Source organism: Nyctereutes procyonoides, unplaced genomic scaffold, assembly GCF_905146905.1.
Source record: "Nyctereutes procyonoides isolate TBG_1078 unplaced genomic scaffold, NYPRO_anot_genome, whole genome shotgun sequence".
Taxonomy (NCBI): domain Eukaryota; kingdom Metazoa; phylum Chordata; class Mammalia; order Carnivora; family Canidae; genus Nyctereutes; species Nyctereutes procyonoides.
This window is the reverse complement of record NW_026575042.1, coordinates 22390877-22415673: the sequence shown is the minus strand read 5'-3', so window position 1 is coordinate 22415673 and position 24797 is coordinate 22390877. Positions and strand designations below refer to the sequence as shown.

At 36.0% G+C, this 24797-nt stretch overlaps 1 protein-coding gene across 2 annotated transcripts in view; it reads right to left on the bottom strand.

The window, feature by feature from the left end:
• The window catches only part of ZNF385D (zinc finger protein 385D), a 674868-nt gene that overhangs the window by 9337 nt on the left and 640734 nt on the right, over positions 1–24797 (bottom strand). For both annotated transcript variants that reach the window (XM_055320905.1, XM_055320904.1), the window contains exon 5: positions 1032–1262. In XM_055320905.1, the coding sequence (XP_055176880.1) occupies positions 1032–1262 (231 nt within the window). The remainder of the gene's footprint in view (positions 1–1031; positions 1263–24797) is intronic.

Genomic DNA, 24797 nt, shown 5'->3' with positions numbered 1-24797 from the left:
TTCATCCTGGTTTATCAGTATTTTCTGTTTTGATTATGTTCAAATTTAGTGTTTAAGTTAGAGAGACCTACGGACGCCTGGGTGGCTCAGTGGTTGAGCATCTGCCTTTGGCTCAGGGTGTGATCCTGGGTCTGGAGATCGAGTCCCACATCAGGCTCCCTGCAGAGCCTGCTTCTCCCTCTGCCTCTCTCTCTGTGTCTTTCATGAATATATAAATAAAATCTTAAAAAAAAAGTTAGACCTAAGTTTAAATCTTAGGCTAATCTTAGTGGCTGAGTGAGGCTCAGCCACTTAGTTGGTCATATGCCTTGTCTGAGCCTCAATCAAATAGCAAGAATAGTATCTGTAGGTTGTCACAAAGAGTAAATAAAATATTACATGTAGAGAACATACCTCAGTTGTTGCCCATAATAAGCACTTAAATTTAATTGTCAGTGTGATAAAGATTTAGCTCAAAGTCATTTGCCATAAAAACCAAAATGGAGAGGTTTTAGCTAAAAGCACATGGAGTCATGAAGCAAATTTTGCAACTGCATTATTGACAAACTTTTTTTTTTCCTTTGGTCCAAAAAGACCATTTTATTAAAACATGGGGACGGGACCTAAGGGCAGAAAGAGCTGCTGTTATTGACCAAACTTTAGAAGTTTGAAGTTTTAAACTTCATTTAGAAGCAAATGCATGGGAGTACATAGCAGTGTCAAAATCAAATAAATGCAAAGCTTATACTTTAGAATTATATTTCACTTTATCTCCTAATATCTAATAACACACATGCACACACACATACACAGATACACATCCAGAGACAAAAACACATACACATTGAGGCACAGGAGCCCTGGAAGTCCTCTCTTGAGCCCATGTAAATGACACTTTGCATGTCATTTATGTTTTTTAATTGTTAATGAATTCCATGTAATAATTGCCAGTTTTCCACCACCCTTTTGTCCCCTGCTGCAAAAGATCTAATCCATTTAGAGGAAGATAATTGCAGAGCTGTTGAGACAGAAGAGAAATCACCGCATCTCACCACTGTTGTGCGCTTCCAGCTGCGAGGCGGAGTTGACAGCAACCTTGCATAGCGAACAGTAAAGAAGCCGTTTTGCTTTTTCTTCCTCAGTCTCCGTGGAAGGACATGAGCTATTGCCAGTGGCTGTCGTGGGGCTTTTTTCCACTTTGGAGGTGATCTCAGTTGTCATAACACTGCTTTTGCGAATTTCCACAGTTGTCGTTGATATTGCTGGTGTCCCTGTGGTACTGTCTGCATTCAAAATAGCATAGGAAAAAAGGGAAAAGCAGTGGTATTATCTTCCCCTATTTGGAATTGTATCACCAATATTACATTCTGCTAATAATGATAAGAGCAGCCAGCAATTGCTGTTTGTTGACTATGAGTCATTCATCTCATGAAGAAATTCACATAGATGGCCACTTGTAGTTGCCTATATTGATATAAAACATGTGGACGATTCTTAAAAATACACCCAAATATACTTACTTTTTTTTCCTTCTGTGGGACAAATAAACATACCCACAGATTTCTCTTGTTAACATATGGCTTTAGTAGAATAGTCTTTACAATGTATTGTACTTTGTATACATATATTTCTACACAGACAACTTTTTAAAAATAAACACTTTTGTTTTTTTACTTTTCTTTATTACTTATCAATTTTCCTTCTATCTTTAATTAAAATATAAGTACTGATCCTTTTGTATTTGCTCGTGCAAAAAAGGGGGAAAAATGGAGCCCTGATGACATATTGGTTTGTTCAGATCAACAATTTAGAAAAGAGTAGTATATTCAATGCCAGGTACAAAAATTCTGGTCTGGCATATTTGTTAAGTACATGTTTTGTGCCAGGCTGTGTTCAGAGAGTTTGTTACACAGTATTCAGACATCAATGGCCACTCCACAAGAAACTCACAGACTGGTCACACCATGTTAATGTCACATCATCATTTTAAAAGTCTGATGACCAAGTGTTCATATACTGGAACCCTACAACCCTTCTGGCTTCAAAATCTGATTCTAAATCTGGAGAGGTCAACCCATAAAGCAAAAGTACTTTATCCTGACTTCACTTGGGTACACAGAGCTCCCATTCCGAATATGATAATTACGAATTACAATTAGGATGTTTGCCATATCCAATAACAAATTGCAAAGGGAGCTCTATGCTCCTATCCTTTCTACTTTTATACTACTGACTCTGCCTCCCAGCTGGATGGTTCTTAACCTCCTATTCAAAAATATTCCCAGGCTGTCTTTCTAGCTACAGCTGCTCTTGCAACTGTTTCTCATTCCAGATGTTGCTGTGGTCACTAATGCCACACTAAGTTCATAATAAATGAATTAGGCAGTTGTTATAAGGAAGAGTGTTCTGCCTGCAATGCAGTGTTGTCTTCATAAGTGCTTACTTCTTGTTAGATCACACTCTCAAGGGTTGATTGCAGTTACAGGATGCCTTTTAACTTGGATACCTCCTTTGATCCAGATATAGAGGTGGGAGTTTAGGTGAGATTGGTTATGGCTTCTTTCCCAAATATGGCATCAGAAGCACTAGTCAATAAGAAGAGAAATGGACTCTTATTGAGGGCTGCTATATAAAATAATTCATCTGGATCTTATTTCCTTTGCTCAACACTTCATACATGTTTAATCACTTATTTAGCTGCTAACATCATCAAGCAAGCCTCCTCCAGTGTTTTGAAGAATTTCATCCAAACATGTAAAAAAAGTCATACTGCTCATCAGGTTTTCATGGCTAAAGAAAAAGCAATAAAATTATTCTAACACCAAGTTTTGCCACCAGAATATATTTATTGCCTTGAACATTGACAAGTCCATGTGCTGATTAGTTTTTACTTATCTGCTGAGGTACCAATGTTAAAATATCAGGTAATAGATAGAAAATATTTCTGAGAACCTAGATACAGCATGAAATGCAATGACTACTTTAAAACGGCCTAGTTGCTATTCATTGCTTCCAACAAACCAGAAATGATTGAAAGCATATGAATATGTGCCTATGAATAAATAACAAATGTCCAGTTAATTTGCTAAGTCTTTTGTATACATAATGTCATTTAACCTTCACACAAACTTCTACAAATGAGGAAATTCCAGAAGTTAAGGAAATCTCCCAAGGTCACACAAACAGAATATGGTGAGTCAGGGCAAAGTGTTTTATAGATTAAAAAAATCAGGGATTTAATTAATTAATTAATTAAAAAATCTTAAAGATCTTATTCATTTATTTGAGAGAGAGAGGAGAGCAAGCAAGCATGCGCACACGAGCAGGGTAGAGATGCAGAGGGAGAGGGAGAAGCAGATTTCTTGCTGAGCAGGGAGCCAGATGATGCAAAACTCCATCTCAGGACCCTGGGATCATGACCTGAGCTGAAGGCAGAGGATTAACTGACTGAGCCACCCAGGTACCCAAATTCAGGGATTTTAAACATATACGTTGCAGATAATACTCTTGGTCATGATTGTTGACACACGGTATGTTCAAAAAGGTGACAGACAGCAGTAGGATAATAAATACTCAGGCCAAAACTACTTAGTTGTTTTTGTGATCCGCATTATGAGGAGTGACAACCATAAATATAGATATAGTTAAACTTAATGTGGCTACCTGCTGGAGTCAGAGTGTGATATTCTTGGCTATTTATTTCATTTAAATCCAAGTAAGGATATCCCTAGTAATATCCTACTTCTAACAACTTTTCCTCTGGATTGATAATGTTTATTCTATGTCTTGATCTGAAAACTGTGCCTAGCATAGATCATATTAATCTTAAACCAACTTCCCTATTTATAGTGAAATTCATAAGAAAAGTATAGAACAAACAAAACCATGGATCTTCTAATCCCTGTGACAGCTACATTAGTATTTTTTCTAACCTCAGAGGATAACGTACATTTAGACCAAGGATGCCACAAGATTAGAAACGCCAGATTCTCTATGCCTACAGCTTAGTGAAGTATTAACTTCTCTTAAGGCAAGTCCTTTGCATGAGACAGGTTTAGTGGAATTAGTATCAAAATGCTTGACTTCTGGCACTTCTACTTTAATGCTTTAGACTTCATAGCTGAGCACAAATCTGTTATTTTCTCAATTTTGCAGTTAATTTGAAGGAAATACAAGGAGTCATATTTTTCATGTTAAATTTAGTATGTAAATCTTGTGTCCATAAGTAGGATTACTATTAATTTATAACAAGACATGGATTATTCATTTACTTTTCATTTGTCACTGGTGAAGGAACTTTTTCATGAAAAAGTAAGGTAAATATATTTTATGATTATGTCATATTTAAAGAGAATCAACTTGTTATATATTTGCCTAGAAAATTACATTGAGAAAGGAGATTTTCCTTAATATGGTACATTAAATGACCAATTATACATAATTCTTATCCAGCCATAAAGATAGAATCTTAAGTGGGTGTTCATGATAATAGCATATACTTTTGATAAGATGTGAGACGAATTACCTTTGTATTTCCTCCCCCAAACTCACAACCCCTGTCTGACCATGGGAAAAGCATTCAACAAACCTGAATTTAAGGAAATTTTATGAAATTCCTGACCAATAGTACTCAAAACTGTGAAGGTCATCAAAACAAAGAAAGTCTGAGAAACTGTCAAATATAGACAAATCTAAGGAGACATGATATGATGATCATATATAATATGGTAGCCTGGTTGGGATTCTGGAGCAAAAAATAAAGGGGGGGACATTAAGTAAAAACTTAGGAAATCTGAATGGAAAATGGACTTTGGTTAATAGTAATATATCACTATTGGTTCATTGGTTTTGACAATTGTGCTATAATAATGTGAGATGTTAACAGTAAGGGCAACTAGATGCAGGGTATCTAGGAACTTCTATAATATTCTTGCACCTTTTCTGTAAATCTAATATTATTCTAAAATGAAAAGTTCATTAAATTTAAGAAAAACAGAATTATAATCAGTCAACAAAGAGTGCATCGTTTTAGTTACTTTGTAGAATCATAATCAAAAGAGATCTTAGTGGTTTCATAGTATAGCTTTCTTAGTTTTCAGATTAAAATTTTTTGGTAAATTTCTCAAGGTCACATATAGTGCTCTAGGGTAGAAACTGGGACTTGATATTGCGTCTCCCAGTTTTAAATTAAGTGCTATTGTCCTGTGTTGCAATGACTCACATATTCAAACTTCATTCCATCAACATTTATTAAGCAGCTATTTTGTGCTAAGTTCTATATATACTAAAGCACTGAAGATGAAAAGGCTAATAGTGGGATGCCTGGTGGCTCAGCGGTTAAGCATCTGCCTTCAGCTCAGGGTGTGATCCTAGAGTCCCAAGATCAAGTCCCACATCAGGCTCCCAGCATGGAGCCAGCTTCTCCCTCTACCTATGTCTCTGCCTTTCTCTGTGTGTCTCTCATGAATAAATAAATAAAATCTTTAAACAAAAAGAAAGGCTAATAAATATCCTTCATATCTCATGATAACTTGAAATGATAAAAGTTACATCTTTAATCAGTTTTGTGCACTGCTATAGTCTTACACTTACACTTGGCATGAAAAAGATACTCAAATATTTATTAAAAGAAAACAATGAATGAATGAAAAACAATTACAGCTAATGATTATTGAATCACTTTTAAAGAATTTACAGGTATGAATTCATTCAATTCTTATAAATGCCTAAGAGGGGTATACCATTTTTATCTGTATCTTGAGAAGAAATTGAAGTATGGAAAGTTTTGGGAAATTGCCCAAAGCCAGAGCCACCAGGTGGAGCACAAAGATTTGCACTCAATCCAGCTCAGAAGCACATGCTCTTCATTTATTTTTTACTGCTAAAATTTTGATTTTTTTTTTCATAAAAGAGCTGACTACATTCTCTTCAGCTAATTCATTATTTTTCCTCTTCAGCTAATTCAAGTTGGTTGTGATTTATTATGCACATTTGAAGATAGCATCTTCAAGATTTGACTTTAAAAGAAACTAAACATAGCCTGAGTTAGAGTCAGCCATGTATGTCCAATCATCCATTTTATGCTGAAGAATTAAGTTACTTTTGGGAGGAGGGGAGGAAAAAAAAAGCAACAGCTCTCAAATAATTTTCTGTGCAAAATGGTAAAACTAAACTACAGGTCTTATCTTTCTTTCATTTCTTTTTTTCTTTTCTTTTCTCCTTCCTTCCTTCCTTTCTTCTTTCTTTTTCTTTCTCTCCATCTTCCTCCCTCCTTTCCTCCTTTCTCCCTCCTTCCCCCACACCCTCCCTTTCTCCTTTTCTTTCTTCTTTCTTTCCTTCTTCCTTTCCTTCCTTCCTTCCTTCCTTCCTTCCTTCCTTCCTTCCTTCCTTCCTTCCTTCCCTCCTCCCTCCTTCCCTCCCTCCCTCCTTCCCTATCTCTCTGTAGTAAACTACAGGTCTTATATTTCTTTCATCTCTCTTTTTCTTTCTTCCTTACTACCTTTCTTTTCCCTTCCCTTCCCTTCCCTTCCCTTCCCTTCCCTTCCCTTCCCTTCCCTTCCCTTCCCTTCCCTTCCCTTCCCTTCCCTTCCCTTCCCTTCCCTTCCCTTCCCTTCCCTTCCCTTCCCCTCCCTGTCCCTCCTTCTCTCTCTCTCTTTTCAAAATATGGGAAACTGGAGTGGTGATTCACTTTTCCTATGTTCCCCAAAGGTGAACTCAGATTTCTTTTTACTCTTCAACCAATGACCCTCTAAGAACAATATATATATATATATATATATATATATATATATATATATATATACATATATAAAATAATGGGTGCTATTCAGTGGGAAGAAAAAGGTTTGAGATGGTTTGGGTTTGTATTTCTGTGCAGTTTTTCTGCCAGCATCCTGTAGCAAATATTCATTATTGCAACTGTCACTATTTGGCTTTGGCATCAAAAGAGATTGCTAATACTTAGTGGAATGGGGCTTTAATTGAGAACAAAAGAAAACTTGTCAGTATTCAGAGTGGCCCACTTGTGGCCCTCATCCTTGTGAAAAAACACTCCAAATACTTTTTAAAAATCCATAAAGCATACAAGATTCCAAAAAATATCAATGACTTGAATTCCAGATAACACAATAAAGCAGCTAAGTTACATGGTTTGGGTAAGAAATTTATTCACCTAGACACAGACCTCATAATCCAAGTAGTACAACCAGAGCTGAGTTACTTAAGTTTCTTTCAGGTGATAGGAATTAATATGATGACCTAGAGATGCTCATCATGTTTTCCTGTAGATTAGAGATTCAGAATTATATACAATTTATGTCCTTCCTCCATGTGTGAATTTAAGTCTCACCCAGGCTTGCTAGCAAGTGAGCAGAACAGCTGCTTCCTCTTAAATATGCTGACATTCTGAAGTATAAAAAGGTGCCTCGTGACAAAAAAAAAATCATCACAAGTTTTTAAAAATTATTACTAGTGGTTTCTTTCCTATGGATTTAATTTAATTTAATGAACATTCATTGAGCACAGTACCACCCCATTAGACCCAGGTGGGAATGACCTCTGCACTGGGGACTGTATTTTTGAAGGCTCCACATATCACAAGCTACTGAAACAAAAGTCTATTTTTTAAATCTGTTGATCTTGTAAAAAAGTTTTTAGAGAGTTTAATGAACAGTTGAGCAAGTGGGACTTATAGGAAAGGGAAGTGAGAGCTAGAATGGGTGCCTTAGGGGCCAGCATACAAAGTCAGAGCTCATAAGCTTATGTGTGTATGTGTCTGTATCTGTGTGTGCATGTGTCTATGTGTGGTGGGTGAGTGGCTCAGTCAGTTAAGTATCAACCTCTTGATTTCAGCTCAGGTCATGATCTTAGGATTCTAAGATCAAGCCTCACATTGGGCTCCAGGGTGGGTGTGGAGCCTGCTTAAGATTATCTTTCTCTCTTTCCTTCTATTCATGCGCGCACTTTCTGTCTCTGTCTCTGTCTCTGCCTCTGTCTCATAAATAAATAAATAAATAAATAAATAAATAAATAAATAAATAAATAAATAAATAAGGGGTGGGGGAGAAAAAGAGGTGAGAGGAGACCACAGCCTGTATCTGGAAACCAGAGGAAGAGGTTTGTTCATATCTGGCTACATCAAGTCACCTAAACAGACAAAGTTCCTGCCCCCACAAATTCTCTCCCTCTCCTCTGCTGGAATGGAGTAGGAAGGGCTTCAAAGTGCTTACAATCCTGAGTTTCCAAAATTAAGGTGAGGAGAAAGGGTACCCCCCAAGATTGGCTACCTGATCTGGGTGGGTCCAATCACCATCCAAAAGTCCTGGTTTAGGGAGCAGCTTCTGCTCTGCCCCTGTAGATCTGTGTTACCACTCAGTAGGGCTCAGGTCTGACTCAGGGGAATAGATCCCTCATTCTTCAGGTCACAAGGGCCATCCCTGGGATGCACGCTGTGGGGCTGGTAGGTAAAGCTGGAGGTAGGTCTTGTCTGTATTTACCTCTATGACAGATGGTCTTCCTGGTCCTGGAACTTTTGGGGTGGACCTGAATGAACCCTCATATGTTCATCACTTTTACACTAAAGAGTGATTTGGCACTAATACGATGAAGGAAGGCGACGAGGGAGTTTCTCTCTTTGAGGAGGATGAACATGAGGAAGTGTCACTAGAAAGTATTAGAAAAATAAGTTGTACTTCTTTTAATTTTTTAATTTAATTTTTTTAAGTTGTACTTCAAACTTTGATTTCATCATGCCTCCAATGGTACAAGTGCCATGTAAAAAGTGGTTCCTTGCACTTTTTAAGTCATGTGACATATTCTGTTGTAAGGTAGTGACCTCAGTGAAACTCTTAATATCCAATGAAACTCTTATTGATTGGGTGAATGATTCATTCTGCCTTACAATATTTGAACTAGATTTCCCATGTCTTGCACGTATTAGAAATTATAGAAAGGCAAGAGGTTTCAAAAACTTACAAAACAAAAATATCAAACTGCAACTTTTGAAATGCTTCTCAAAGCTGCCCAATCTATGATCTCTTAGAGGCAATTACATTAGGAGTAAATTCATACACTAATAGTATTATCTGTTGACCTCACTTAAGCTCACTTTGTGCCATATATATCATATGCTGATTAGAGTATAAATTATTTTGATGAAATGTATTTGAGACAGAGCCTATTTTATTTTAAGCAGGTGATTCAACTTTTGGATTTGCCTCTTGGAGCCGGAATCAATTAGTTTCATTGGGAATGGCCATTTTTTAGGAACATCTATGATTTGAGAAAGTAATGTTAGATTAACTTTCCTGGGATAGTTTTTTCAGAAATTTAGGTTATTCCTATCACTGATTAGAATTTTGGAGTAAGAAGCTAGGTAATCAGGCTGCCAGGTTAGCATATAGTTGCAGAAGCCCTCAGAAGTAAGTCCTAATTAGGACCAGAGCAAAGAAGGATTTAGGTGGGGCACCTATAAGTGCAGCTAATGAGGAGGAGGAAGGGCTGGGGGATGAAGCCAAGAGGAGGGATACCACAGTCCCCTGAAGCTCAGGAGAAATTGTCCAGCAATTTTCTGGGGAAGGAGGCAGGATGGAACAGTTGGGCAACCAAAGCTGAAATCTACCTATATCTCCAAACCACATGTCTCCAAAATGTCCTTGACCTCTCTAGTTTGACCTGGGATCTCACCAAGTAGAAAGAGGCATAAAGCTAGGCGATAGTCACACACACACACACACACACACACACACACACCAAGGAAGGCAGAAGATGTAAATGAGTGAAGCAGGGCAATAGACAATGATAGTATTAGCAGCTGTAAACTGGAGAGCCCGGAACTCCATAGAAAAGGCATAGTCCATGATACCACTTCAGTCAGTTCCTGTCATTTGAGAAACACGTGTCCAGTTTTACCAGATGCTCTGATTATTATTTTGATAAAATCCAAAAAGTTTAATGTAAAATTTCCAAAATTTAAGCATTACTGTGGGGGTGGGTGGGGGGGTGGGTGGGGGTGGATGTGTATAAAAATCCTGTGTGGGCCCAAAACTTCTGTGTTCTATCTGAGCTGTGGGCTGCCAGTGTTACAAGGTTCTCTTGGGACACACTGCCTGTACTTCCAGCTGCTGCTCATTTCTACAGTGGTTCAGATATGCTGATCATATGGTTTGACAGGTTCTCCCTCAGAAGACAAGGTCTCTACTTGAAGTAAAGATAAGCTGATTAGAGTTGGTCCTTTTTTTTTTTTTCCTCTTTACCAATCTGCCTCCATTCCTTTCCTTTGAGTTCACAAGAAGCGGTTCATTCCAGAGCAGAAACCCTGACATGTCTTTCAGCTATGTGTAAGGGCTCATAACTTAATATCTTAGTGATATTTTTGGTTGGTAATAGTCACCTTGGCAATCTCTATCAATGTCTTATCATGTTGGAGCCTTAGATTCTAAAAGTCAGGGAGATATATTATAGTCCTATAGTATATATCTGTACCCCATAACACAACTCTTTCTACAGCTTGCTGGATATTTTATAATTGATAGATAAAGAGGATGCCATCAAGAAATTTGTCATTAGGCACTTGCCTTTCTTTCAGAAGTTGAGGTCATATCCCCATAAGGCACCAGATTGAAAACTGGCATAAAATAAAATAGCAAATCTCTGACCTGCTAACCTAAGTTTTCATCCTTAATCATTTTCATCTTATAATTCTTAAAACACTGCTTCTTTCACTCTATTTTCTCTATAGTCTTATGGCTCCCACAATATCCAACAATGATGAAGCCAAGATGCTAGAAACCTTTGTGAATCAAAAATAATCCTCTTCCTGGAAGCTTAGTAGTTGCAAAGATGTGTATCAGAGTCACCTGGAAGTTTTGATAAAAGCAGATTGTGGATTCCTGCCCTCATAGTTTATGCTTTACTTAGGTCTGGGTTGGGGCCTGAATATTTGCATTTCTAACAAGTACCCAGGTGTTGTTGCCGCTGGTCTGAGGCCAGCAAGCCAAAAACCACAATTGGCAGATCTGTCAATTAGGATAGCTCAGCTTTAGAGCTATATTATCACTTAAATAGAAAGTCACTGATGTGAAAAAGGGAAATGAGGGATCAAGTGACCATTGTCCTGTTTTGTCTGTGATGAAGGGAGTTCCTGAAATGGGACTTCCAGTACCAAAACAAGGAAAAATCCTGGCAAGTCAGGACAAGTTGATCATCCCATAAGGGAATTCAGGATAAATTAGAAAACAACTCAAAATATTTATTTTAGACGCTACCTAAAGCAAGCAATGAACACTTCTATTGAAAGATACATATTTTTAGATATTTGTGACAATAAATGAGGGAGGATGGAGACATATTCAGATCATTGAAACAGAGAAAAATAACTACAGGGCTTAATTATCCTTCCATTTAGCAGTTAAACCAGGGGTTCTTTTGTAAGAATATAGTCTTCTCTCCCTAACTCACAGTCTGTACGTTTCCAAGGGGATTCATTTCCTATATTGCTCATAGGATGTATGTTTCATCCCTTCCAAACACAGATTAATCTAAAGTAAATCAACTGAAAACTAAATTAATGAGGTGGTAGGACTGCTAGGACTTGGCAGAGTCAACGGAGTGGGTCTGGCCACTGTACTTACAATTGTAAGCACCAAAAAAAGGGTGAATTTTGTCAGAATTTGTGAACTTTCTGATAAATATTACAGAAGGGAAAAAACAGGAAGTCAAAAAGAAAATCAGTTTATTTCAAAGCCATTTTAAGTGACTTGGATGTCACTCAATTAAGAAACTGCCTTTTTAGCTTCTAAAGGAATAGGAAAGAAAAAAATCTTTCCAAATCTATGAAATCTAGTATCCCTGTTCCAAGACTTCCAAAGGGAGAAGTGTTGCATGCCACGGTAGCAGTGCCCATTTCATCAATGAGAAGGTCTGTATATTCAAAAACTCGATCTGAAATCTTGCAAAAGGTCAAGGCATAATTTTTCAAGCAACTGCCTTTGGTAGTCTGTTTAATGTATATGGCAATAGTCTTCCTTCTGGCCATGTGCTTTAGGTAAGGATTTACCTTGTGTCCTTCCATAATAGCTAACTATTAAATGTTATGACATGATAAATCATGAGTCCTGAAAGCTTTTACTAATTGAAAGTGAACACAAAGTGAGAGAGATCATGCCTTCTGATTAGTGAATTTAGAATGTGTAGAGAATTGGGGACATGGAGACATTTCCACAAAGCCACTTAGCATACAAATCTTTGCTGTAGAATTCTGTTAGGTAGCTCATATAATAAAAATGAAGTAATAATTGTCAGCTCTTCAGTTTCCAGGTTTTTTTTTTTTGTTGTTGTTGTTTGTTTTTTTGTACCACAGACCTGTCCTAAAGTTAAGAAAACAAGCTCTTGGGGATCCTTGGGTGGCTCAGCGGTTTAGTGCCTGCCTTCGGCCCAGGGCGCGATCCTGGGGTCCCGGGATCGAGTCCCACGTCGGGCTCCTGGCATGGAGCCCGCTTCTCCCTCCTCCTGTGTCTCTGCCTCTCTCTCTCTCTCTCTCTCATAAATAAATAAATAAATAAATAAATAAATAAATAAATAAATAAATAAATAAATCTTAAAAAAAGAAAAGAAAAGAAAAGAAAAAAGAAAAGAAAAGAAAAGAAAAGAAGCTCTTACAATGTTTGGCATACTGATAAAATATTTAGCATGGATATAATTTAGGACTTTATCCCATCTGGGCTTGGGTGGTTTACTGTATGTGAGAGTTGCTTAACAGTTTTCATTACAATGTTAGTGCTTCATGGATTAACTATGCAGACAATGTTTTAATCATCAGAAAGATAACATGATGTAACATGCCACACTCAAATATCTGGATTAAAGGATTTTTTTTTTCAAATTTCAAGAGACCAGGAAACATATTTTTAGGAAGTAAGTTCTATTGGACAAATTATGGAATAAGCTTGGCAAAGATAAGAGACACAGAAAAAGAAGACTTAAAAATGTCAAGAAAAATCTATAACATATATTTTTAATAACTTTTCAACAACTGCTGAGCATCCCATTTAAACTATGTTGTCTCAAGATGCAAAAACTCCAGTCATTTCACTCAAGATAGCAATTTATTATTATTTTCCCCTGTGCTGGAAGTGGAAGAACAGAGAGGTCTTCATATAATACAACCACTTTTTGATAGAATTTCTCTCCTCAAGTAATTGTTTCCTTGTAATGTTAATATAGAAGTTTTTAAGAGTGGGGAGGCACATAAAAATTAGGGGAAGTATGCACATCAAAATAGAACAAAAGAAATGAGAATTTACTCCTTTACTGAAAGATTGACTGCTGAAAAATTAATAGAACTGCTTGGAAAAATAATAAAATTCTGGAGCTAATGCTTCTCTTCTCCAGCAAAGCCAACAGACTTTTTTCCAACATGGTAAGAATCCTATTTATCTACAGAAGCTACATAAACCAGATTTTCATGAAATTCCAGTTATAAAATTAACTCTCCTATTATTCCCATACACTATCATACTGTTTCAGAAATTCTAAGCTAGAGCAGACTGTATCTTACACAAAAATTTACCATATCATATATTCTTTTTTGTTTTTCAGAATACCTTCATTATAACTGCATTGCCATCTTACCAAAACATTAACTGAAACATTAAAAAAAAAAAAAAGCCAGTCTCTTTTTTGTCTAAATGATGCACAATAACCATTTTGATTTTCCTTAGGGCTTACTTAAGAGACCAGTTATTTTGGCATTACTTAAATAGCTTCAAATTCAATTATTTATTTTGAGTACATACTTGGGGAAAAAAGACTTTTAGGTTAGCTCTATCTACAAAGATTTCATTCAATACTTTAAGATAAATATATCTTTAAAGAACTGTGTTAATAAAGGATATGCTGTCTGAGAATTAATTTCAAAGTAAATTCGTATTATCTCTGACAGTCAGTACTGTCATTCTGATCCTGTAGAATGCTAAATATTTTTATAGCTACAAAAGGATAGAAATCTATCCCCTGTGACCTGACCTCTTAAAGGATGATGGCATTTCTATTCCATTTCACTCTGTGAGATCTCATTTCATGAGTGAAATCAGAACAACAGATTAGAAACAATTTGATATAAATAAAAGTTCTGAAATTTCATCAATTTAGATAAAATAATTTTTAAACATTTTATTTGTGTATTTATGTATTTATGTATTTATTTAGAGAGTGAGGAGGAAGAGAGACAATCCTAAGCAGACTCTGCTGAGTTCAGAGCCCAATGCTGGGCTTAATCCCATGACTCTGAGATCATAACTTGAGCCAAAATCAAGAGTCAGATGCTTAACTGACATCCACCCAGGCGTCCCTAGATAAAATAATTTTAAAATATAATTTTTAATCAAGGCTTAGAAAAGACTCACGATTTTATTTAGGATACATATATGTATAGCTGATTTTAACAAGTGCTATTTCTATTACTTTCACCAAATCCAACTGTGACAAAATTTAAAGTCAGCACTTAGAGTCAACCACTTCGCTTTATAGATCACATTTTGAAAATTAATTTTCTTGTGACAGAAGATTTTTTCTATGTATCCTGTTTTCTATAAATCTGTTTTAAATCAACATTAGTTTCTTTTATGGTTGTTTCTCTAGAAATGGGGAAAAAGCCTTACTGTGGCATGTGACTAGTTTTGTTCATGTCCTTACTGGCATGTTCATGTCTTTTTGCTCAGGGAGGAAGCCAGGCGATGATGCCAGCAATCCAGGGCTGGATGTGTGAAGTCAAAAGTCTGAGTGCACGGGGAGTGTGCAAGGCAGAGACCTCATCCAAGCCTGGCACTTGGAAGGCTGTTGCCAACCAGTCAAGATCACAGCCAGGTCCACTTCATAAGGCTGGAGAGAGAAGTCAGAGCCAGAAGGCAAGCTGGGTGAGAAGAAACAGCTCTCGGGGATCTAAGGACATGGCTTAAGACTATGGCAGGCAGACAAGGTGGTGACCTTGTGAGGTTATTTTTAGCATGGAGGCTTTTACCTCTTGGACAGCACTGTAGTGGTTTATTGAGGAAAGAGTATTCATGGCCACAATTGGCACCTCCTAGAAACGGGGAGAAGAGGCAAAGGAAGAGATGGTAGCTGGGTGTCTAAAGACCTCTGGCTTTGTGCCTTGGATGACACTGCAGGATACTGGGATGAATAGACAGGCAAGCACCAGGCTAGGGCTCAAGCTCCTCTCTTGCCTCCTATTTTGCTCAATTTACCTATTTCCTACATTCTCCAAAATAAAATAACTAAATAAAATAACACATGTACGTACATACGTATTTCTCCCTTTGAGATTTCAATTTGCTCCCTTGAGCTGCTTCTCTGGAATTGAGGACATAGCTAGAAAAGAAAGTAAAAAACTTTCCAGGTTGGCTGGGAAAAAGAAAAGAAAAAGTGACCAAGGATTGGGCAGGTTAGCTAAGAGTTGAGTTGTATGATTTAAGAGTTCAGTGAAATTTTTTTCTCATCAGCTCATCTAGAGAACATTGAACATTTTTGTAAAAATACAATGCTTTTTACCAAAATCAAAGCACAAAATGAATTTCCCTAGATAATTTAAATGTAACAATAATTGTAAGTATCTGGAAATTCTTGAAAAATGCTTAGAGATTTTTTTTTAAATCACGTATTTTATTTTCACACAACTTTATTTTCATTCCATATGTGATATATTCATTTTTAGCATTTCTAAGCCACGATTTCAGTAATCATTTGCTTTTACTTAACACTTCAGAAAAATTCCACTCTACCTAACCTTCAAAGTACAATTCCAAAGCCAATAAAAATTTCTTCTTTGCCTGACTTATCAATCTGGGTTAATAAATGTTTCCTCAAACTAGAAGTTTAATTAAGTTGAATAGATGTGAACGAGATAGAAATTATTTGTTTGCCTATTAGCTCTTCTTTTTTTCTTTTTTCTTTTTTTTTCAAGATAAGAGGGAAAGGGAGAGAAAAGAAGTAAGAGAGGAGGGCAAGAGAGACCTGTGTCCTATTTGCCCTTCTAAGATACAGATATAGGGAGAATACTTTTGTGAGTTTCTCCTCTTAAAGGATATTTTTATCAGTCAGTCCAGATGGATCAATATGATGGACCATCCATAGGATTTGGATAAAACTATTCTCTTTCAATCTTTGACGCTCACATCACCACAAAAGCACCATTTCTATTTAAGGCTATATTCTGTTACAATTTCTGAGATGCTAATGGAAAAGGTGCCATCAAATATGATGATTTATGACTTCTGATGTGAATATCACTGAAATGCAAATGAATGGTAAATGCCAAAGAAGTCTACAGCTGATTTTTGCAAGATATATGTTACACAATATACCCAAGATGATAGATAATGCATCATTCAAAATGAGATAGACTGCTTCTTCAACTACTTTAAGGCCTCATTATTTTTTTGCTATTTTAAACTTTGCATGATATAGAGTGGTTCTCTCTAGTAAGTCCAACAACCTAGGTGTCTAGTTTTATAGGTTCTTATTCTAAATGCCATTATTGTCACATGAATAAGCTATCAGGTATAACAATGCACTCACTCAAAGGTAAACTAAATAATTATGAAATTAAACAAATGTGTGATAAAGAACATTTAAAAGATGCAAGATAATAGTGATGCTCAGCATTTGTTTAGTGCTTTTTAGTTTTCAAATAACTTTTCTAGACACTTCTTTTTATCCTTTTTATCCTATCTCGTGTGAGATAGACAGGAAAGTTCTTATTTTATTAAAGAGAAAACTGCCTTATTGATATAAAGGCACTGGTTAGAACCATGTAGATATTAGTTAGGAAAGCCATTATCAGTGCCAAGAGTTTTTTTAGGGCTTGTTGCCAACTGGTAGAAAATACTATCTTTGATTATCAAGAGTAAAGTATAAAAAAGTTGCATATTATCAATAGGACATTAGAGAATCACAATAATATAGATGGCTAGAGAGATAGAGATATAGTTAAGACCATGTGTATGACTTGAACACATTATATATTTAATTTTCAACTAATTTCATTGCACTTAGAAGAGATATATGTATATATTAAACGTTTTCGTATAGTAGTATTACTATGTTATTTAAATTTAATGAACCATGTCAGATTTTTAATACCTACTTATTATATTTACTAAGGTTTCTAGCTTTAGTTTTAGGACTTATAATCACTTAAAACATCAAAAAAACAAAGATATGCTTTTAAAATAGGGGTTAGATCACATCACTCTTCTCCTCAAACTACCAGAATGTTCCCTGTTTCATCTCAAGTAAAGACCAATGTGTCACTGAAAGCTTTCTCCTTATCTCAGATCAGGAACAAGACAAAGATACCCATTTTGCCATTGCTATTCAACATTGTCCTGAAAGCTCTAGACAGGACTACTAAGCAAGAAAAATAAATAAAAGAGATCTAGGCTGGAAAGGCAAAAGTAAAACTATCTCAGTTCATGAATAACATGATCTTATATATAGAACACCCTAGGGATCCAAAAAAAAAAAAAAGAGCTAATAAATGAGTTCAGCAAATCTGCAGAATACAAGATCAATGTGTGAAGAACAATTGTATTTCTATACACTAGCAATAAGCTATCTGAAAATCAAATTAAGAAAACAATTTCATTTACCATGGAATGAAAGAGAATAAAATACTTAGAAATAAATGTAAACTGAAGAGTAAGGCTTGTATGCTGAAAACTACAAAGTATTGCTAAAGTAAAACTTAAAATATCTAAATAAATGAAAAGACATTCCTTATTCATGAATTGGAAAGCTTAATATTCTAAGATGGTAATACTCCTTAAAGTGATCTACAGTGTAAATTCAAAAGCTATCAAATTCCCAATGACCTTTTTGCAGAAATGGATGAGCTAAACTTAAGTTCATATAGAAATGGAGGGATCCCAATATTCAACAATATTGGAAAAGAAAAATAAGTTGGAGTTCTCATACTTCTTGATTTCAAAACTTACTAAAAAGCTACATTAATGAATAAAGAATAAGGATACCAGACATATAGATAAATGGAATTAAATTGAGAGTCCAAAAATAAAACTATACATTCCATGGTCAACTGATTTTTGATAAGGGTGACAAGACTGTTCAATGGGGAGAGAATAGTCTCTTCAAGAGACATATGGATACATGCAAAAGAATGACTGACTATGAACCCCTGGCTCATATCCTATACACTCAAAATGGGTCAACAACTTAAATGTGACAGGTAATAGTGTAAAACTCTAATATTGAAACACAGTTGTACATATGTGTGACTTTGGATTAGGCAGTGGTTTCTTAAAAATGATACTAAGAGCATGAAGATAGAAAAAATAAATTGGACTTTATCAAAATTTTAAACTCTTGCATGTCAAAGACACTATAAAAAAGTAATAAAGACAAACCACAGACTCAACAAGAAAAAGACAAACAAATTAAGAAGTGGACAAATGATTTAAGTAGACATTGCACCAGATACAATATAAAATGGGCCAAAAACACATGAAAAGATGTTTGTCATCATCAGCCACCAGAGAAATGCAGATCAAAATAAAATGAGATGCCATCTCCCACCTACTAGGATGGCTATCATAATGATGAGAAATTAAATAAAAAAACCCCAGAAAATAGCAAGTTTTACCAAGGATGAGGGAAAATTAGAATCCTCATACATTGCTGGTAAGAATTAAAAATGGTGCAGTGGCTGTGGAAAAGTTTGGTAGTTTCTCAAAAAGTTAAATATAGAGTTAACCTATGACTCAGAAGTTCTACTTCTAAATATACACCCAAGATAAAGGAAAATATATTTTTACACACCAACTTCTAAATGAATGCTCATAGTAGCATTTCACAATTGCCAATTAATGAAAATAACCGAAAGTTCATCAACTGAGTGGACATATATATGGTATGTCTGTACAATGTAACACTAGTTACCCAACTGAAGGAATGAAGTGCTAATACAGGTCACAATGCGGATGACTCTTGAAAACATTATGCTAATTAAAATAAGTCTGTCACACAACACCCTATATTTACCAGAATAGCCAAATCTATACAGACAAAAGTATTAGTGGTTGCCAGAGAATGGGGAAAAGGGGGAAATTTAGGAGGTATTAGGGCTTCTTTTTGTAGGGATGGAAATTTTGAAATGAGTGTGATAGTTGCAAAACATTGTGAATATACTAAAACCCTCTAGAGTGTACACTTTAAAATGGTTAAAACAGTGAATTCTGTTATGTGAATCTTATAATTGTTTGTTTGTTTGTTTTTAAAGCCAATGTTCTTGCGATGGCCAGAGGCCTCTGTGCCTGGTCCTCCATCAGCTATCTGACTTTATCTTTTTCTACACTTCCCTCTTGTTCCCTCTTTAACAACCGTACTGTACTGGTCTTCTTGCAGCCTCTCACCTCAGAAACTTTGAGCTCGCTGTTCTGTATATCCAGGATATCAGAAAATCACATTACCCCTTCCCTCCCCAACTTGAGGTCTATAAAACCTTCTTAGTGAGGCTTTATCATACTACTCTGGGTAAAAATGTATCCCTGCATCCAGGCTTGTGATTTCTCTTTCTCTTTCCTGCTTTTTCTCCACAAAGCTTATCACATTCAAATATGCTAGGAAATACATAAAAGCCCGAGGGCTGTTCATTATTATTCTCCACCAGTGGAATAGTTTTTAGTGTTTTTGTTCTATGCTGATCCTTAGCATCTAGAATTGTACCTGAAACATAATAGATTCCCAACAACTATTTCTTGAATGAATGAATGAACAACAAAAAAACCCACCCCAGGAAATAAAATGTTTCTTGACAGAGAAAGAATGAATTGTATGAGGAGGCAGAGGAAGATCCAACACCAGCATGTGACTGCATTTCTGTGGAAGTCATTGTTTATCTCTTTAAAATGTCTGCTTTTGGGACACCTAGATAGCTCAGCAGTTGAGTGTCTGCCTTCGGCTCAGAGCGTGATCTCAGGTTCCTGGGATCAAGTTCTGCATCAGGCTCCCCGTGAGGAGCCTGTTTCTCCCTCTGCCTGTGTCTCTGCCTCTGTGTGTCTCTCATGAATAAATAACTAAAATATAAATAAATAAATAAATAAATAAATAAATAAATAAATAAATAAAATGTGTACTTTCTTTTGTTCACAGGCAAATTAATTAGGTGATTTTTTAAAAAGTGGTTATTTTTTTTAAACAAGGAATTTTGCTACATGATTTCTGAAATCTCTTCCAGCTCTAAAATAATGATACCTTGAAAAACAGGATGTTTATTAAAATTTAGCTATACGATCCACAGATTTTCTAAAGAAGTGATTAATAAGTTAATTTGAGAATTACACACAACTAATTCTTCACTATTCCTTCTGTTACCAAAGGCCAACAGCTAAATTAGATGGAGTTTAGGTACGAAATCATTTTCTCTATTTGGGAAGTTATGCCAGGAATTATATTAAGGCAATACTGTTATGCCTCCCCCTGCCTAACCCCCAATCTGCTAGATCAGGAAGAAAGGGATGATATAGTTGAGAAAAGTGAGTTTCTGAGAATCTGGGGAAAAAAAACGAGCAAACACTAACTTTTTAAGAGGCTGAAAAGGGATCCCTGGGTGGCTCAGCGGTCTAGCTCCACCTTCAGCCCAGGGCATGATCCTGGGGTCCTGGGATTAAATCCCACATCAGGTGCCCTGCACCGAGCCTGCTTCTCCCTCTGCCTGTGACTCTGCCTCTCTCTTTCTCTCTCTGTCTTTAATTAATTAATAAATAAAATCTTAAAAAAATTAAGAGGCTGAAAAAGAGATCTAGATAAAAGCCAGGCATGCAAGAAAAAAAGACTAGGAAAATTTGAACTCTCAAGCCTCAAATAGCATAAAACCTAGGAAATGTGATACTGTTAAGGAACAGATTGAGGATCTCTCTTTAAAACTATAGGTAAAAATATGAAAAAAGTTCACTCCTACTAAATATTACGGTTCTTTGAATCTTACTCTAAACCTAAATAAATTTTATGTGTATTATTAAGACTAGTTAGTATACTTTGTTTGTTCATTTTATGTGCTTTTGGTTTTTACAGAAACACCATCATTAAATAAAAACACAAACTGATTTTTTTTCCAGGTAGTTAGTTCCATGAAGAGCCTACTTCCTAAGAGTATGAATCCAGGGAAATTTTATAAGTAACTTTTGACCTTGTAGCTAAGAATAAGTGATCTCAAACCTAATAAGTTGGTGCAACCCTGCTGGAAAACATTTTAACACAGTTCCTCAAAACATTAAAAACAGAGTTACTATATGACCCAGCAACGCCCATCATACCCAATTCTACACATATCCATGAGAAAAGAAAACTTATGTCTATACAGAAACCCATACACAAATGTTCACTGCAACATTATTCATAATACCCCCAAATAGAAAAATCCACACATGTATCACTTGAGAAAAGGAAAAATAAAATGTATATCCATACAATCGATAATTACTCTGCTCTAAAGAGGAATGAAGGGATGCTTGGGTGGCTCAGCATTTGAGCGTCTGCCTTTGGCTCAGGTCGTGATCCCAGGGTCCTAGGATCAAGTCCCACACTGGGCTCCCTGAGAGGAGCCTACTTCTCCCTCTGCCTATGTCTCTGCCTATGTCTCTGTGTCTCTCATGAATAAATAAAATCTTTAAAAAAATAAAGAGGAATGAAGTCTTGATGCATATGACATCATGAATGGACTTTGAAAATATGACATTAAGTAAAAACACCAAGTGTTCTGTAATTTTATTTTTATGAAATATCCAGCATATCTACAGAGACAGAAAATATATTCTGGAGGGTGGGAGGAAATGGAGGGTGACTACTAATGGGTACAGGCTTTCTCTGAGGAGCTCTAAAATTGATTGTAGTGGTGAGTGCACAACTCTGTGAATACACTAAAGACCACTGAACTGTACACTTTAAATGAGTGAATTGTATGGTATGTGAATGATATGTCAATAAGGCAGTTATTAAGAAAACACAATAAGCTGTGAAAATGCCTTTTAAATTCTAGCACCTTCATTTTCAGTTTTCCTATGAGGAAGCATGACCAAGTACTGACTCCTATTACCTGGAGGCTAAGAGGGGAGAGTGGGTTATATCAACACTCATGTGGGTGCAGTGGTGAACTTCAGAAGTATCAGGAGGCAGCAGGGATCCCCTGCTATTGAAGCCCCAAGGATGCTATATTGTGAGGCTGAGATTTATAAATGAATACATGCACATGGGATGGTAGTTATAAATAAAATTATCATGTGATTCAGTAATTACACTACTGGGTATTTACGCAAAGAATACAAAAACAATAATTTGAAAAGATACACGCACCCGTGTTTATTGCAGCATTATTTACAATAGCTAAGATATGGAAGCAACTCAAATATCCATTGATAGAGGAACTGATAAAGAAGATGCGTTGTGTACACACACACACACACACACACACACACACACAGGGAATATTACTCAGCCATAAAAAAGAATGAAATCTTGTTATTTGCAACAACATGGATGGATCTGGTGGGGAAATGTTAAGCAAGATATGTCAGGCAGAGAAAGACAAAAATCATATGGTTTCACTCATATGTTTAAGAGTTTAAGAAATGAAACAAATGGATACAGGAAAAAAGAGACAAACCAAGAAACAGACCTTTAAATACAGAGAACAAACTGAAGGTTACTAGAAGAGAGGTAGGTGGGGAGATGGGTGAAATAGGAGAAGGGGATTAAGAGTACACCTATCATGATGGGGCAATGTAGAGAATTGCTGAATCACTATATTATACATCTGAAACTAATATAATGCTCTATGTTAAAAACTAAAATTGAAAAAGAGAAAGAGAACATTCCACCATGCTAAAGGTATTTTATTTTTAAACAAAACAACCCATAAACACAAGTCAACTACCTCAACTTGCCCAGTGTACCATAATCTATTTTATTGCTTGATGAAAATGGAATAAGTTGGGCATTCAGGAAAGATGGAATCTTTACGCCAAATTGCCACCTTCCTAAGATATTTTCAAGGATAACTACGATAATATTCTATTTTCCCCTTTGATGGTGACTGTAGAACTCAGCTCCCACATAAGATGGGACTCCATTCTCTAAGTCTGGGTAGACACAATTTTGTTCCATGTCCTGGGCTAACCCCTTACGACCTCCCATAGTGTTGTTTCATGCCCTAGGCTTCAAAAAGCCTTGGCATACATCACTAATATTATTGGTTGTTGCTAAATCACCTGTCAAATTTTCTGAATTCTCAATTTACTCTGAAAGTTAAGCTTGCTTCTTTGTGTTCATGTTTCTGTTGATGCTGTTTATGTAAGGATTCCCAAGAGACTCAGGCCTGATCTCAGTTTCATGCTCAGATGCTCTTTCTACAATACCTTTTTTTCTTTCCAATGCTAGACAAAATAAAATTCAAAAATAGTTTATTTTGACCTAACTTGCATGAACAACTAATGTAGATTTGGAGTGGAGTGCTTTTGGTTTCTGTATTTGCCTGAAATCCGTATGTCTCAGCCTAATGCTCTGTGTATCTATTTCATAGATATCAGATCATGTGAGTTGGTGTCTACTGAGTATTTATCATTTAACTTTTTTTATACCAGATTATATTCAGTATAAAGCTTTAACAGCATGCTTTGAAAATGAGTACTTCAATGGGGATAAAAGGGACAAACCAATCGATTCTTCTTTAAAATATTATATTTCATTCAGCTTAGAAATTACATCTTTGGATATAATTTTGTGATGAAGCTATAACAAACAGGTCCTTTAATAAACACACAAGTGGTTATGTGTGTGGTCTTTGTGCTGTAAGAAATAGTATTTTATATTATTTTCTATTCACCACAATAATTTTTAAGGAAAGATATAACAAAGTTACTTATCAGAGCAGTTGTAATCTCTAAATTTGATGATTTTCTAATTTGATGTAGAATCGTGATGTAGAACTTTTTTTAAAAGATTTTATTTATTGATTCATGAGAGACACAGAGAGAGAGGCAGAGACAAGCAGAGAGAGAAGCAGGCTCCATGCTGGGAGCCCAATGTGAGAGTCGATCCGGGGACTCCAGGTTCACACCCTGGGCCGGAGGCAGGTGCTCAACTGCTGAGCCACCCAGGTGTTCCAATGATGTAGAACTTTTTAAAGAAAAGAGCAATTAATTAGGACAACTGGATTTGTAATCTAGCTCCAGAAAAACGCAAGACTTATCTTTCTGTTATGAAAAAAATATTAAGTTGATTGCCTTAATAACATCTAAGCTTTGTTTAGCACTGTGCAATTTGCTAAATGCTTTTATATCCATCCATTCTTACAAAATTCTTTAAAATCAGAACAAAAGCTATTTTTGCTTCCTTTAAAATGTGACTATAGTTGATAAGACTGTACTGTATAATTCAAATTTGCTAAAGGAATAGAACTTTGAATATTCTCATCAGAGAGAGAAAGAGAGAGAGATATGTGAGGTTATGGATGTGTTATGTTAATGAACTAGATGGGGGGAATCATCTCACAATGAATACATGTATCAATTCATCACAATGTATACTTTAAATATCTTAAAATTTCTTATGTCAATTATACCTTAATAAAACTCAAATTTTAAAAAACCCACAAAAATAAAAGTAGGGAGACTTGAATTTACTCATCTAAAGACCCAAGCTCTGCCCGGCTGGACCATGAGTATGGTGTACCTTTCCCATCACCTATGATATTGTAGGGAACTGAGTTAAGGAAAGGATACAAAGTGAAAACCGACTCTCTGTCTGTCACC